The sequence below is a fragment of the Tyto alba genome, unplaced genomic scaffold (genome assembly GCF_018691265.1).
Source record: "Tyto alba isolate M040663 unplaced genomic scaffold, T.alba_DEE_v4.0 Super-Scaffold_2, whole genome shotgun sequence".
Lineage (NCBI taxonomy): Eukaryota > Metazoa > Chordata > Aves > Strigiformes > Tytonidae > Tyto > Tyto alba.
In genome coordinates this window covers 60,614,414-60,628,334 of record NW_024881282.1, presented here as the reverse complement: position 1 = coordinate 60,628,334, position 13,921 = coordinate 60,614,414, and the positions used below count along the sequence as shown (strand labels likewise).

The window sequence follows — 13,921 nt, the reverse complement described above, 5'->3', positions numbered from 1 at the left end:
TAAGATGTTATGCCCCACAGTTTCTTGTCAAGGTGGGAATAATTAATAAAAACATCTAGGGTAAGTGAACTCTCAAGCAATCGTCTACGTGTTCTACACATGTTTATCTTCTAATTTTCTGAAGTACTGAAGAATTTAAACTCTACTGAATATGGCATTTTGGTTTCTGTTAGGACTATACTGAGTATATATTGCTTTTTTTTTTTTTTTGGTGTATGCTTTTTGGTAATTATTTGGAGGACTTTTAATTCAGCACACATTTGCATATTAAATGGTACCAAAAGGCACTCCAAACTCATGTAAGGGGAGGTTTTTTCTTTTTACCTAAACTACTTTATTTTTCAGGGCATATTTCCATCCAACTACATTCACTTGAAAAATGCGTGTGTTAAGAACAAAGGGTAGGTGAAATGTTCTGGATTCAAATATTTAAACATGGTCAGTTACTTGTACCAAAGATCTTTTGCTTATTAGGTAAATGGTGATTTTGTTATGCTATATTATCTTAACTTCAGTTTACTGCCACAGGACTTGCAATGGTTGTCCTTGGCTAACCTGATGTCCTGCATGGTTATAAAATTAGAGAGACATATTCTGAAAACACATGGAGCGCCAGGAATATCAGTCTGTATTGTCTAGAGGAAAGAGCTAAGTGCATGTTTTCACTTTCCATTGTTAAGTTTGGCTTGAAAAAGGTATTGCCTTAATTAGAAGAAATTATTCTACAGAACCTGGCTAATAACCTGCTGTTTAAGATTAGTTGTTTTCTTTGAGGACAGCAGCTGTACCATAGCAGACAGCTGACATTTTACAAAAAAATGGTAGAATAATGTATCAGTTCAATGTCAGAAGATTTCACTTAAACTATATTTTTTTTTTTTTTTCCCTTATTCATTTTCTTCAAGTGATGAAGAGCCAATATTTATTTTTTACAACAACTGATCTCTTTTAGGTTTTGGAAGAATTAATAAAAACTAGAACAACTAGTTACAATTAGGTTTACAATTTTGGTTTGGAACTCAAATGTTGTGACTAAAAGAAACACTGATTTTTATATTTTTTAGAAGTTATACTTACCTTGACGGTATCACTCTTAAAAATTTTTTATTTGTCAGTGCTCTTAGTTCAACACATTTTTTTTCCATAGTTTTACTTAATTTGGGAGCATTCACACTGTATCCTTTATTTAAATTTATTAATATAAAACTAATACATAATGGTTTGAAACCTGTTTAGGTAAAGACATTTCTCATCATAATAGATGGATGCCTAAACATCAGGTGTAGGTGACCTTTATTTAGGAGGCATGAATGAGTGAGTAGAAGGTCCATGATGATGATGGGCAAAAATAATCATGAAGACTGTAATCATAGTAAAAAAAAAAAAAAAAAAAAAAAGTCTCATTTCCACATGTGAAAATGGCTCAACATTACTGTTAAACACTGTTGTCTCCTATGGAGTTCAAGCCACAAGTGGTTTGTCATGCCCTAGGATCCTTTCTACTTTAAAAGTGGTTGTAGGTAAAACTGAAGGTTCAGTGAAATAAAATTCTTGTAAACCATCACAATAAAGCAAAGCTTAAAGATGGAATAATTTTTGTTAGCAGACACCATGACTTGCAGGGAGTTCAATCTTTGTTGCCCCTATTTTCTTCAGTAGCCTGCGTTTCCCAGTCAAGCCATGTGTTCTACAGCGCATCACAGCCAGGGGCTGTCACATTGTTATGTTAACTTGATAAGAGAGAAATAATGTCATGAAAAGAGTAATCCAGGCACGAATGCAAACTTTTGAAATGTACTGTGTGAGAATGAAGTGGTAGTGATGGTGATGTATAAAGTGATGGTGTGGTGGAGAGTTTGGGCTTGACCGAGCCAACCCAGCTTTTTCTTGGCAAGCATCAAATAGGCAAGAATTTACTCACACTGTACTAGTTTTCTTTTGAGTTTTTATATCCTCTTTCAGTTGAAGGAATGTCATTTTCTTCCTTATTTCTATAACCAGATGTAAAAAAGAGTAGCAACAGTCACTGGTTTGGAGTCTAAGCTGAAGCAGTGAGTTCCTTTTGGAAACTGTGAGAATGAGAATTACTCTGCTGTGAAAATAGTTTTTGACATGCTTATCTCATAGTAAAAAACTCACCTTCATTCCTCTAGGACCAAGACTTTCCATGGGGATTAAATTATTTTCACCCAAGACTTTTCCATGGGAATTAAATGAAATTTAGAAGTAAAAAGAGTCATGGGCTGAAGGAGCACCCGTGTAGGTTGAAAGACATCACTGTTGGCAGGAGGGAGTCTTTATATTGATAACTGCAGTGGGGTTTGTGATGCTTGTGTAATAACATGTGTTCTTCTGCATGTTACAGACAATTTGAAATGGTTATTCCAACAGAAGATTCTGTTATTACAGAAATGACATCAACTTTAAGAGACTGGGGAACGATGTGGAAACAACTCTATGTGGCAAGTATCCTGAATAATGTTGCTTTGATTTAATGCCAACTCAAAAGACACACTGTTGTTTAGATGCTCTAGTTTAGTTTAAGTATGTATTTCAGAAAAAAGCATTCAGTTTGTTTTTTAACTGTTCTAATTATGGACTAAGTACATCTCTTAATTTGTTCCAATAATTGAGTACTACTGTTGCTAAACTTCAGCAACTTATTGAGTCTTGTCCAGCTTCATTGTGTAGCCATTGCATCTAAGGATTCCTTTGGCTGCTAAATTGAAGTATTGAAAATAAGTATAACAAACAATATTGGTATTTTATTGAAATACAGAAATATAGTATAGTATTGAAAAATCTCTCAGCCAGTTGATTTGATTTCTACTCATTTCTCATATATTTTTATTTCCTCTCACATCCACACACTCAAAAGCACTGAGATGTGTCCATGTTATTTGACCAGAATCTCTTGTATATGACACAGAGATGAAAGGATGCCAGCTGTTGGGTTCTTATTGCTGAGGGAGGCTGAGGGGTGGTTCTTGATTAACAATAGTGAACTGATTTGGGGTTTACCTACCACATATTGGAGAAGTGGGTTCTGGTCTTCAACCAGAATTTTTTCCTTCCTTGTCTTGCACTTCATAAGTTCTGTGTTTCACAGTTCTCTTGTTTTCCTTATCTGGATATTTTGTGGCTCTGGTCTTTTTCTCCCTCTCCCTGACATCTTCCGGTCAGTTTGTTTATATCCTTGTTTAAATGAAATCACACTTATGGTGTTCTGTGTTTATTAGTGCCTACCTTTCCTTGTTCTGTCATTTCTTTGCGTACTTCCATATACATTTTCATATTTCATTCATACCAGTCTTAGTAATTCTATTACAATGCCATACAGAATGCCCCTCTATGATATTGTTCCACTTTAATAGATACTTACAGTCTTAGCTTTCTGTATAACTATCTTAGTAGATTCATCTTCTCAAATTTAACCTTAAATCATGTTTTTTAGCCTTAACAATTCCTGTTTTCTGAACCCATGTTGTATTCTCTGTTGTGTGTCTGGGCTAAGAACTCAATATAGTATTCCGGTGGCAGTTGTGTGAGCACCAAACACAAAGTAGCAATAGGCAACTATTCTGTCTTTCTCAAAGAACACCCATGGTGTGTGTTATTTCTATAATTTCCATTTATCACTCCATCGCTCTATTGTGTTTGCTTTGTAAATGTGGCCTGCCCAATTCTGTAATGACCTCCCTTAAAAACTTCAGTTGCAGCAAAGATTATATCAATAAAACTGTTTGGGTTTTGTTTTTGTTTTTGTTTTTTTAATTAGGGTAGACAAACTTTTTTTTGCATAGAGGAAACTCTTCCAAACTTGGCCACCTGATGGTTTCCTGTCTACAGTCTTGTTTTGACTCACCAGTCATTTAAGCAGCTCTTACTCCATTATAGAAATGATACAGATGTGGGATTATTCTACTTTATTTATCTAAATTTTGTGCAGTATCAATAGGATCTTGGACACAAGCTCCCTAGACTGTTTTTCACTCCATGTCTCCAATGGACTTGCTGCAGTCTCCCATTCTTTTGAGAGATTTCAGACCAATGACTTACATTTTCACTGTAAGAAATCCTACCATTTCCTTCTCTTAATTGGCTGTCACTATAGGTAGAAGTTGTCTTTTTTCTGGTGTGCCTATAACAAACAGAAAGCAACCTGTTCAATATCTCTATTCGTTCTGATTGAAATTTGCTGACCATTCTGAATCTTTGAACTTTTTTGTTTTGCACATCATAATCTAAGACATAATAATCGCTATAATTTTCTTTTTCCATTTTGTTGTGGTTTATGCTCAGAGGGCAACTGGGCAGCACACAGCCGCTCATTTCCCCCTTCCCCCAGCAATGAGAAGGAGAAAATAAAGAAAAGGCTCAAGATAAGGACAGGGAGGGATGACTCCATCATTACAGACATGGGCAAAAGACAGATTCATTAGGGGAAGAAAAAAAGAACAGAAATTTAATACAGACACTAACAACAGCACTTAACAGACAGGGTAGGACAGTGAGAAGCATTGCCACATCTTGAAAACACCTTCCCCCACCCCACCTTTCTTTCTGGGCCCAGCTCTGCTTCCGATATCTCTACCTCCTCCCCTCAGTGGTGCTGGGGGCAGGGAATTGAGGTTGCAATCAGTGTTGCCTCTTGTCCCCCTCTCACAGGAGACAGTCCTCCACAAACTTTCTCCAAGTTGAGTCCCTCCTACGAGCTGCAGCATTTCCTTAGCTGCTCCAGCGTGGGACACCAACCTTCTCCAACTTGAGAACCTCCCACAGGATGCAGCCCCTCCTGAGCTGCTCCAGTGTGGGACACCCCTGCATGCTGGGACTCATGTCAGACTCCCAGCGCTGTATTACAACAGTGGGGGATACTTCTTCCCACTGCAAGGATCCTGGCCTCCTTTGGGCGCAATCACCTGAGATGGTGTGGGGCCCCCCACAGACCGTATGTCAGCATCTGCTCCACCACAGACCTCCATGGGTGGTGGAGGGGACAGCCCTGCTGTCTCACCACAGGATACAGGGCAGTCTCTGCTCTGACACATCTGCCCCCCTGCTTTCTTCCTCTGTTCTTCCACTGACCTTGGTGTGCAGAGATGCAGCTAATTGGCTTGGCCATGGTGCAGAGGTGGGTCCAACTTGGAGCTGGGGGAGCTTTGAGAAGCTTCTCACAGGGGCCACCACTGTAGCCCCCCTCCCCTGCTACCAAAAGCCCACCACTCACTCAAACCCTGGACACATGCCTACTTCTATTTCGTCTGTTAACTGAACTTTTTTTTTACTTTCTCTTGACTGTACAGTTGGGTCTTTAAAGGTTTAACTAAAATGTTTTAGTTTTAAATTGTGTCTTGCATCATGATTGTCTTCTGTTTTTAACATTTGACCTTCTAATCCTTTACATTACAACCAAACCATGGTTTGGACTTGGCAGCATGTGCAAACACAAAATGTAATCAAAACCTGTTCACTTGCATCTACATAGTCTCCAGCCCCTTGTTTTAACTTATTGCTGAGTTGATAATTATGTCTTAAATTGTGAGAAGATTAGCTACCTTCTGCTGATACTGGGGCTACTTCTGCTACATAAGAAACAGCGAATGGTGCCAGTAGACCTCCCAGAAGTCAGGGTGGTGCAGAAGTAACTGGTCTGCTACCTTTTTGAGATGTTTATATGGATTGTGTTCAGAGAGGCTGTTTAGAACCAGGTGACCTTTCTAAAACCTGCAATTGGAGCAGTTGCTAGTTTGCTTAGTGAAAACTTTTATATAAGAACCTGCAAAATCAAGTATTTCTTTCTGTTGGATTCTTAGTAATAGAGTATCATTTAAAACTTGACACAAAGTTTAATTAATACAAATTAATACATATTAATTAATAAGCTTATGTAATTAATATAATTAATACAATTATATAACCAAATGATATGTATTAATTAATATAAATTCTTTAATACAAAGTGAAATTGTGATTAAGCAGCATGAACTGTTTCTTGAAAACAAGAAATTGTTTCTTCAAAGTGTGTTTGAAATTTATCTAGATTATAATGGGAAGTAGTTTTCTTGAATGTCTGAAGCATATCTAGAGTGTGATTACTTTGTGTATATCAGTACATTGGCTTCTCCTGGAACAAAAGGAGCAAAAACATGAACCCTTAGTGTAAAGACCTGAATCTGTAAAGGAAGAAATGTTGCTTGCAGATCCATTCAGCACTTTGAGATACAAGCGACTCATAGACAAATTTAAAAGCTTTGAAAAATAAATGATACCTGAAAATGTTAATTTGAGCTTAATAGTATTATTAAACATTAGCATGTCTCATGTATTCATATGAATAATTTACTTCAGTAGAGCTAATCATCAGATACTGAAAACAAGGATGCATCTGTATTAGTATTTATTTGATATGTTTTTTTTAAACTGTAGAAATTAAATCTTTATACACTACTGTCTGATGGGAAACTGTGAAAACATACTGTCAGCCTAGTTCTCTATAGCATTCCTATAAATTCTTTTTTGTCTCTTGCTCCTAATTCAAGGGCTATTTGTATGATTTATTTTTGTTGTTTTCTTTTACTTATTAAGATAATATATTCCTATTGTTCTCACTGAAGTTTTTTCTTTTTGGCAACTTTTTTCTTCACTGATGTTGTTATTACATGTTCAAAATACACTGGCTTTCTTTTTTTTCCAGACAGAAAGCCAAGACAAATAAATTAATACCCATTTTAGTGAACTTATGAAGTTAATGAACATGAAATAAAAAGAGCAGATTTATTGAATGACAGTTTGTCAGGGCCCTTGGAATATAAAGGTTATTGACAGAGAGTAATTATCTTTCTAAGTGAATTTTAACTATTCATAGCTATTATGCAGCAGAAGTAGCTGACCTTCAGTTTTACGCCATTTGTTCATAGGAAGAAGGAAAAGGGAAATGGGCTTAGGTTTTTTTTTTTGGCAAGAATTAGCAGAACAAATTTGAATAAGAATGTTTTTTCAACTTGGTGTGATTCATCACTTAAATGGAGGTTGCAGTAATTTCCTGAAGCTAAAGTTCCTCAGAAAAACTACAGCAAGTAAAACCACTTAGAATTGGTGAAGGAACAGTTAAAAGAACTTCTGTCTGGGAGGAAACTGTTATGGGAAATTGTTTATGTCCTTAACTGGTATATAATTAGAGTAGAAGGATGTGGTTTAAAAAGCACTCATATTCACGTAATTTCTCCTACTTCACAGTTAGGTGAAGAACTGTCTGGACAAGAATCTGTCTACATGATTCTATTTATTTATGGTTAGACAGTAGTGTGTACAGTTATATCCATGAAAGAAAAAGTTAAAAATATATTAACACTTTGTGGTTCAGAGTTTGAATGCTAAGAGCTATTGCCTTTTCATCCCCTTATGAGTTCAAATAGTCTTGAATCACATGATCACATACTCAGTTTGGATGAGTCAGCAGCGCAGAATGAATATGTTCTTCGAATAAAACAGTGCTATGGCATGAAATAATTTTTTGTTGAATTTTTGTCATCTATCACATAAATTGGAATGTGTTAATAGAAGGTATAATGAATTGGAGTGAAATTTTGGAGTGAGTGTGGTACAAAGACAGGGTCTGTGCTAAGCTCTGAAATTATTTTATACACACACACATGTGCGTGTGCAGGTAAAATGGTTGCAGTACAATGGGGAGAAAAAAGACTAAGTAGGGGAATAAGGAAGGCGTTTTCTTGATTTCCCCACTGTATCTGTATATATTAAGATTGTCAGTGTATACAGGTGATGTAGAGGCAATTATATTTTTATCTCACAGAGGAATGAGGGAGATCTCTTTCATCGACTGTGGCACATAATGAATGAAATCCTAGACCTGCGAAGACAGGTCCTTGTTGGCCATCTCACCCATGATCGAATGAAGGATGTGAAGCGACACATCACTGCTCGTCTGGACTGGGGCAATGAGTGAGTAAATATAATAATAAATGAAAATAATGTAATCAAATTATAATGCCACAGCTTTAGGCTCACTGTAGAATGTTGAAATAAAGAGCAAGTTTATGACAGGGTTACCTTATTTTTTTTAATGGACTTTCTCCTTCATTGTTTTTCTGTCTGCTATCTTTTAACAGTGAAAAGAGACTTGTCATTTTCTTTTGCTTTTTTCTCTCAGTTTATTTTACATACCATTGGCTCTGTCTACAAGAGAATTGCACTGGAATATCTGCAGCATCCTTTTAGGTCTTTTGAAAACACCTCTGGCCAGATTCCTATGTGGCGCAATTAGCATAGGTCTGTTGTCTTAATTGAAACTACATTGGCTGACATTGCTTCCTTTTTGACTTATGTCACACAGTTCAGTTCCTTCTTGGGCATCTCTGACATACATCTTGCTACTATGATCTACATCTTTCTTTTATCTGAATAAGAAGAGCTAACTCAAATTGTATTAGCTTACTTTTTTTTTAAAAAAAAAAGCTAGGAAAAGGTTGAAATACCTTTTGGCATTTCGGTGTTGTTTTCAAAGTATTTTCTTTAGTCTATATTTATTCAGTTAAACTCTGGTTAAATGAATCAATATTTAGTGGTAGAATTAAATGAATTTCAAGGGTTTCTGCAACTACTGCTATCTGAAAGCCTAAATATCTAACATCGTGGAAGAACTGTGATTTTGTACGATTAACTGTCTGCTTAGAATTTTGTTCTAACTGAATGGAATCATGATGGTTTTTGAAGTGGTCATCCTACTCTTTAAAAATATATTTTTACAAAACTTTTTAATCTTTTAGGTTTTTCTAAATTGACCATGGCTGCCCCGTACATGTTCGTAATTATTATTGCTTTCTGCTGTGCTGAAAATAAGTTTTATTCCTTTTGATTCAAGTTAATTTCATTATTTTGTTCAGGCGATACAGCCAAAGCAGATTTGATGCTAACCAGTCCAAATTAAAAATAAGCTGATGTTTTGGCATTCGATGGATTTCTTTTTATCTTCTTTTCTGCAGTTGTCATTCAAATTGACAATACTAGTGTGATTCACACTGTACAATGTCCACAGTAGTACAAAGGAAAATATCCACTGTACATTGACCACAATGTGAAACAGATTTAAGAATTGTGAAAAATGTATTTATTGATGTTGCAAAATGAAGAGAAGGGACGAATCATCCATGAATGGTGAATATAGCCAAAATACATTAAACCAAAACTAAAACCAACTGTAGAATACCAATTAACACGTACAATGGTTGTTGGAATGTTTCTGTTAAATCTAAATAGAAGCAATGAGTTCATTTGTTTCCTTTCTATGTAGAAACTACTTACTGTTACTCCGTTTCTCATACAGACAACTAGGACTTGACTTAGTTCCAAGAAAAGAATATGCTATGGTGGATCCTGAAGAGATCAGCATTACAGAGCTCTACAGGCTGGTATGTGAATATAATGCTCAATACTCTTGCTACCAGATTACATACTGATATTCTGATGGCAGCTTTCTTCTACTTAACCAGAAATACTTTTTTTTTGGTCAGATAAACTGGCATTTATAACTTAATGGGTTTTACTGTGAAGAAAGAACTTTTCTTTTGAACAGTTATGTGATCTCTACATCTGTACGAGATGCTTTGATTTGATTCCAGATTTCTGTGTGCACACATGCTCTTTTTACATGTTATTTGTTAGATCTTTTGTTTTCTGATATATCATTAAAATTGATGATTAAATTCACATTAACAGTCACAATAAAATCTTATGAGACTCTTTTTCATTAGAGCTTTACCTGTCCCATGAGCCCTGCTAGATAAGATTTGTGGAAATATAATAATATACTCATGATACAAGTATTGTCACAATGAATCATACTGAGCTATTGGTCTTTCTAATATATTAATGTAAATAGCAGATAAACTGCATAGAAAAGCTCTCCTTTGGGTATAAAAGCCCATCTTGATTTACTAAAGCCAGCACTGATATTTCTTATTCTGATTTAATCTCCAGTGAGGTGTAAGAGAACTTGCCAATTAATTTATGTGGGCTTTGGCTCATATTTAAGTACTGCAGCTGTTACAGATACACAGTTCTAAGCCTTACTTGCTTAAGACTAAGCTTTTAATTAAACCAAATTTTATTTATGTTAACTTTTGTATTTAAATATAGATTCAAGCAAAAATATAATTGCTACAGTTTTCTGTGGATCTAAAATAATAATATATTTTTGATAATTTTTAGCTACTTATATTGATAACTTGTAATGTCAAGCCTAATAGTAGGCTTCCTGAACCATTCAATCATGAAACATACAGAGGAAGAATAACCCAGAGAACTAATAATGGAACTCATGGAGTGCACTTTCCAAAATAAAGAGGAAAAAAAAAGCCCAAGATAACTTCAGTTTGAAGGCTAAGTTAGCTGAGAAAGATTGCTGTTTAAGACCGGTTTTGGTACAATGTAAGAGAGAAATAGTACAACTTAGTATTGTCCTACTCTTGATGGGTGACTAAAATGGCGAAGGTATAAACTCTGAAGTCAAATCAAGAGAATTTAGTACCTTCTATATAGCAGGCTGGCAGATTGTAAAATATCGACATTTTTTTTTCCACTTTAAAATACTGGTATTTAGTCTTCTGCAAAAACATTTATTTGTGTGTTTGAATACTAGAATATCAGATCACTAACCATTTAAACCAGCTATGAAATATTCTTACACCTTTAAATTGGCTTAGAATTTTCAGAGTAGAAAGAAAGGTAAAATTCTAGATGTTACTATTTTTCTTCTAGAGATAATTATGATGCAATGCAACACTGGGAAAGTCAATTCCTTGTGTTCTCTTTCTCAGATACCAAAAAAAAAATTATATAAAATAAAACTTATTACAAGTTAATACTGAATTAAAAAATTGGGGTTACAAAAGTAGTTCAGTATTATGTTTTTTACCTCTGTTTTAAGATTTTTACGATTCATTCAAACTGATTGTTGTGTTGTTTGTGGTATTTTTAGATGGAGCATCGTCATCGAAAAAAAGACACACCAGTACCAGCTAGCAGCCACCATCTTTTTGTTCAGATGAAGAGTCTAATGTGCTCCAATCTGGGAGAGGAACTGGAAGTAATCTTCTCACTTTTTGATAGTAAAGAAAATCGGCCCATCAGGTACCACGTGATTTTTCACTGGAATACTGATTTTACATAAGTTTCGTCAGTATACACTGTATGCATATGGGCTGCCCTTAATCAGTGAGTTAAGAGTCTTTTTATAAAAGGAGCCTGTACTTCAAGGAGATGATGCCTGTTCTTCAGTGAAACAGTCAAACCCAATCTCACATCCACTTAGGGGTTTTTTTGCCTCTTTTTTTCAGCTGGGAGTTGATCTTGGAACCATTCTTTTTCTGTCCTGGAGCTTACATTCTGTGAGAGCTCTAATAACCTCTGAATTTTTAATTATTCAGTAGTTATTTCTACTCCCAGCATATTTCTGGCCAGTAGAGAGAACATGGGAGTGAACAGTAGCGGAACTATTGTCGTCGTTTGAGCCTGGTCAGCAGCTAAACGCCACGCAGCCGCTCACCCACCCTCCCCTCACTGGGGATTGGGGAGGGAATCGGAGGGGCAAAGGGAGACTCGCGGGTTGAGATAAAAACAGTTTAATAACAGTAACAGAACAACACACTGACAGCAGTATCAACGGGTGATGTACAATACAGCTGCTCACCACCCACCAACTGACACCCGCCTGCTCCCAGCTGGCGATCCCAAACACACAGGCCCCACAGCCACACTCCCAGAAGTGAGAGCCCCTCCTGGCCCACTCCTGCCTTTATATAGTGAGCACAATGTCACGTGACATGGACTATCGGCCAATCGGGGCCCAGCCCTCCAGCTGTGCTCCCCCCGCCCCCGCACACAGGTGAGGGCACTGGGACCTGGGGAGCCCCTGGGGTCTCAGTGTGCTGCAGCACTCCTCCAGCTACTAAAACGAACAGGAACTCTAGTCCAGCCTGTACCAGGACAACTATGCACTTAATAAATATGAGCACAGGAGGAGAGCGGAGTTAGTGCAAAAGCCTTGTAAGTTCTTTATGTGGAATATGCCAGGAAGATTGAGACATTAAATGCTTGTGCAGTGGTGGTGGGTTGACCCTAACTGGATGCCAGGTGCCCACCAAGTGGCTCTATCACTCCCCTCCTCAGAAGGATGGGGAGAGAAAATATAACAAAAGTCTCATGGGTGGAGATAAGGACAGGGAGAGATCACTCACCAATTACTATCATGGGAAAAAACAGACTTGACATGGGGAAAATGAATTTATTTTATTACTTATAAAATTAGAGAAGGGTAATGAGAACTAAAACCAAATCTTAAAAACACCTTCCCCCCACCCTTCCCTTCTTCCTGGGCTCATCTTCACTCAATTTTTCTCTATCTCCTCCACACCAGCAGCACAGGGGGATAGGGAATGGGGCTTGTGGTCAGTTCATCACATGTCTCTGCTGCTCCTTCCTCCTAGGAGGGAGGACTCCTTATACTCCTCCTACCCTGCTCCAACATGAGGTCCCTCCCATGGGAAACAGTCCTCCATGAACTTCTCCAATGTGAGTCCTTCCCATGGGCTGCAGTTCTTCATGAACTGCTCCAGTGTGGGTCCTTTCCCATGGGGTCACAAGTTCTGCCAGCAAACCTGCTCCAGCCTGGGCTCCTCTCTCCACGGGGCCACAGGTCCTGCCAGGAGCCTGCTCCAGCGTGGGCTTCCCACGGGGTCACAGCCTCCTTTGGGCACATCCACCTGCTCCGGTGTGGGGTCCTCCCCGGGCTGCAGGTGGAGATCTGCTCCACCATGGACCTCCATGGGCTGCAGGGGCACAGCCTGCCTCGCCGTGGGCTTCACCACGGGCTGCAGGGGAATCTGCTCCAGCGCCTGGAGCACCTCCTCCTCCTTCTTCACTGACCTTGGTGGCTGCAGAGTTCTTTCTCTCACATATTCTCACTCCTCTTTCCTGGCTGCAGTTGCTGCTGTGCAGCAACTCTTTCGCCTTCTCAAATACTTTATCCCAGAGGTGCTACCACTGTTGCTGATGAGCTCAGCCTTAGCCAGCAGTGGGTCTGTCTTGGAGCCAGCTGGCATTGTCTCTGTCGGATGTGGGGGAAGCTTCTAGCAGCTTCTCACAGAAGCCACACCTGTAGCCCCTCCACTACCAAAACGTTGCCATGCAAATCCAGTACAATGGGAGATCGCTTTCTGGTCAGAAGGCTCCCATTCATAATTTTCTGCTGGTTGTTGGCCACTATATTCTTCTCTGCTCTCCTTATGATAGAAGGAACATGCTCTGGAGGCAACAATCATCATCTGCTTTAAGATTGGCCACTATAGAAATGAAAGACTAGACTTCAAAAAAAAATATTTAGATAAGACAGCTCACAAATATAGGAAAAGAAATACAAGCTACTGCTCTAAGCCTGTTAATAGAGTAAAAAGTGTTACTCAGAATGTGTACAAAACCATGACTGTGTACTAGCTGTCATCTTACATATGGCAATAGCAATTTGGGGAACCATGGAGAATTTGGGCTGAATTTGACAAAATTATGTCTGTGCTTTGTAGTTGGACAAGATAACTAGCCAGTTCTTTGGAGGAGGACTGTACTGAGTAAACTGATTTTTATTGTTAATGAAATAATATATAAGCAACTATTGAGACGGTGTTATCTGCTAAATACTGATGCTTCATTCTGGCCTGCACTTTGGACATTAGTCACCCAGATGCAGTTTACTGTAATTTCTGAGAATTAAACGTTCATCAGGGCACATCTTTTGTGTTCACTCCAGTGAATGCCACAGCCGGTGATGGATTTAGGAGAGAGCTTCAGACCTTGACAGAAAACAATTTAGGTGTTATGGATTGCTGAAAACAAGGTTATGGCAGTA

General features: G+C 37.9%; 1 protein-coding gene across 4 annotated transcripts in view; it reads left to right on the top strand.

The window, feature by feature from the left end:
* The window catches only part of DOCK4 (dedicator of cytokinesis 4), a 264,136-nt gene that overhangs the window by 97,421 nt on the left and 152,794 nt on the right, over window positions 1–13,921 (top strand). For all 4 annotated transcript variants that reach the window (XM_042792612.1, XM_042792610.1, XM_042792611.1 and 1 more), the window contains exons 4-8: window positions 346–401; window positions 2,366–2,462; window positions 7,817–7,965; window positions 9,347–9,431; window positions 11,000–11,151. In XM_042792612.1, coding sequence (XP_042648546.1) covers window positions 346–401; window positions 2,366–2,462; window positions 7,817–7,965; window positions 9,347–9,431; window positions 11,000–11,151 — 539 coding nt within the window. The remainder of the gene's footprint in view (window positions 1–345; window positions 402–2,365; window positions 2,463–7,816; window positions 7,966–9,346; window positions 9,432–10,999; window positions 11,152–13,921) is intronic.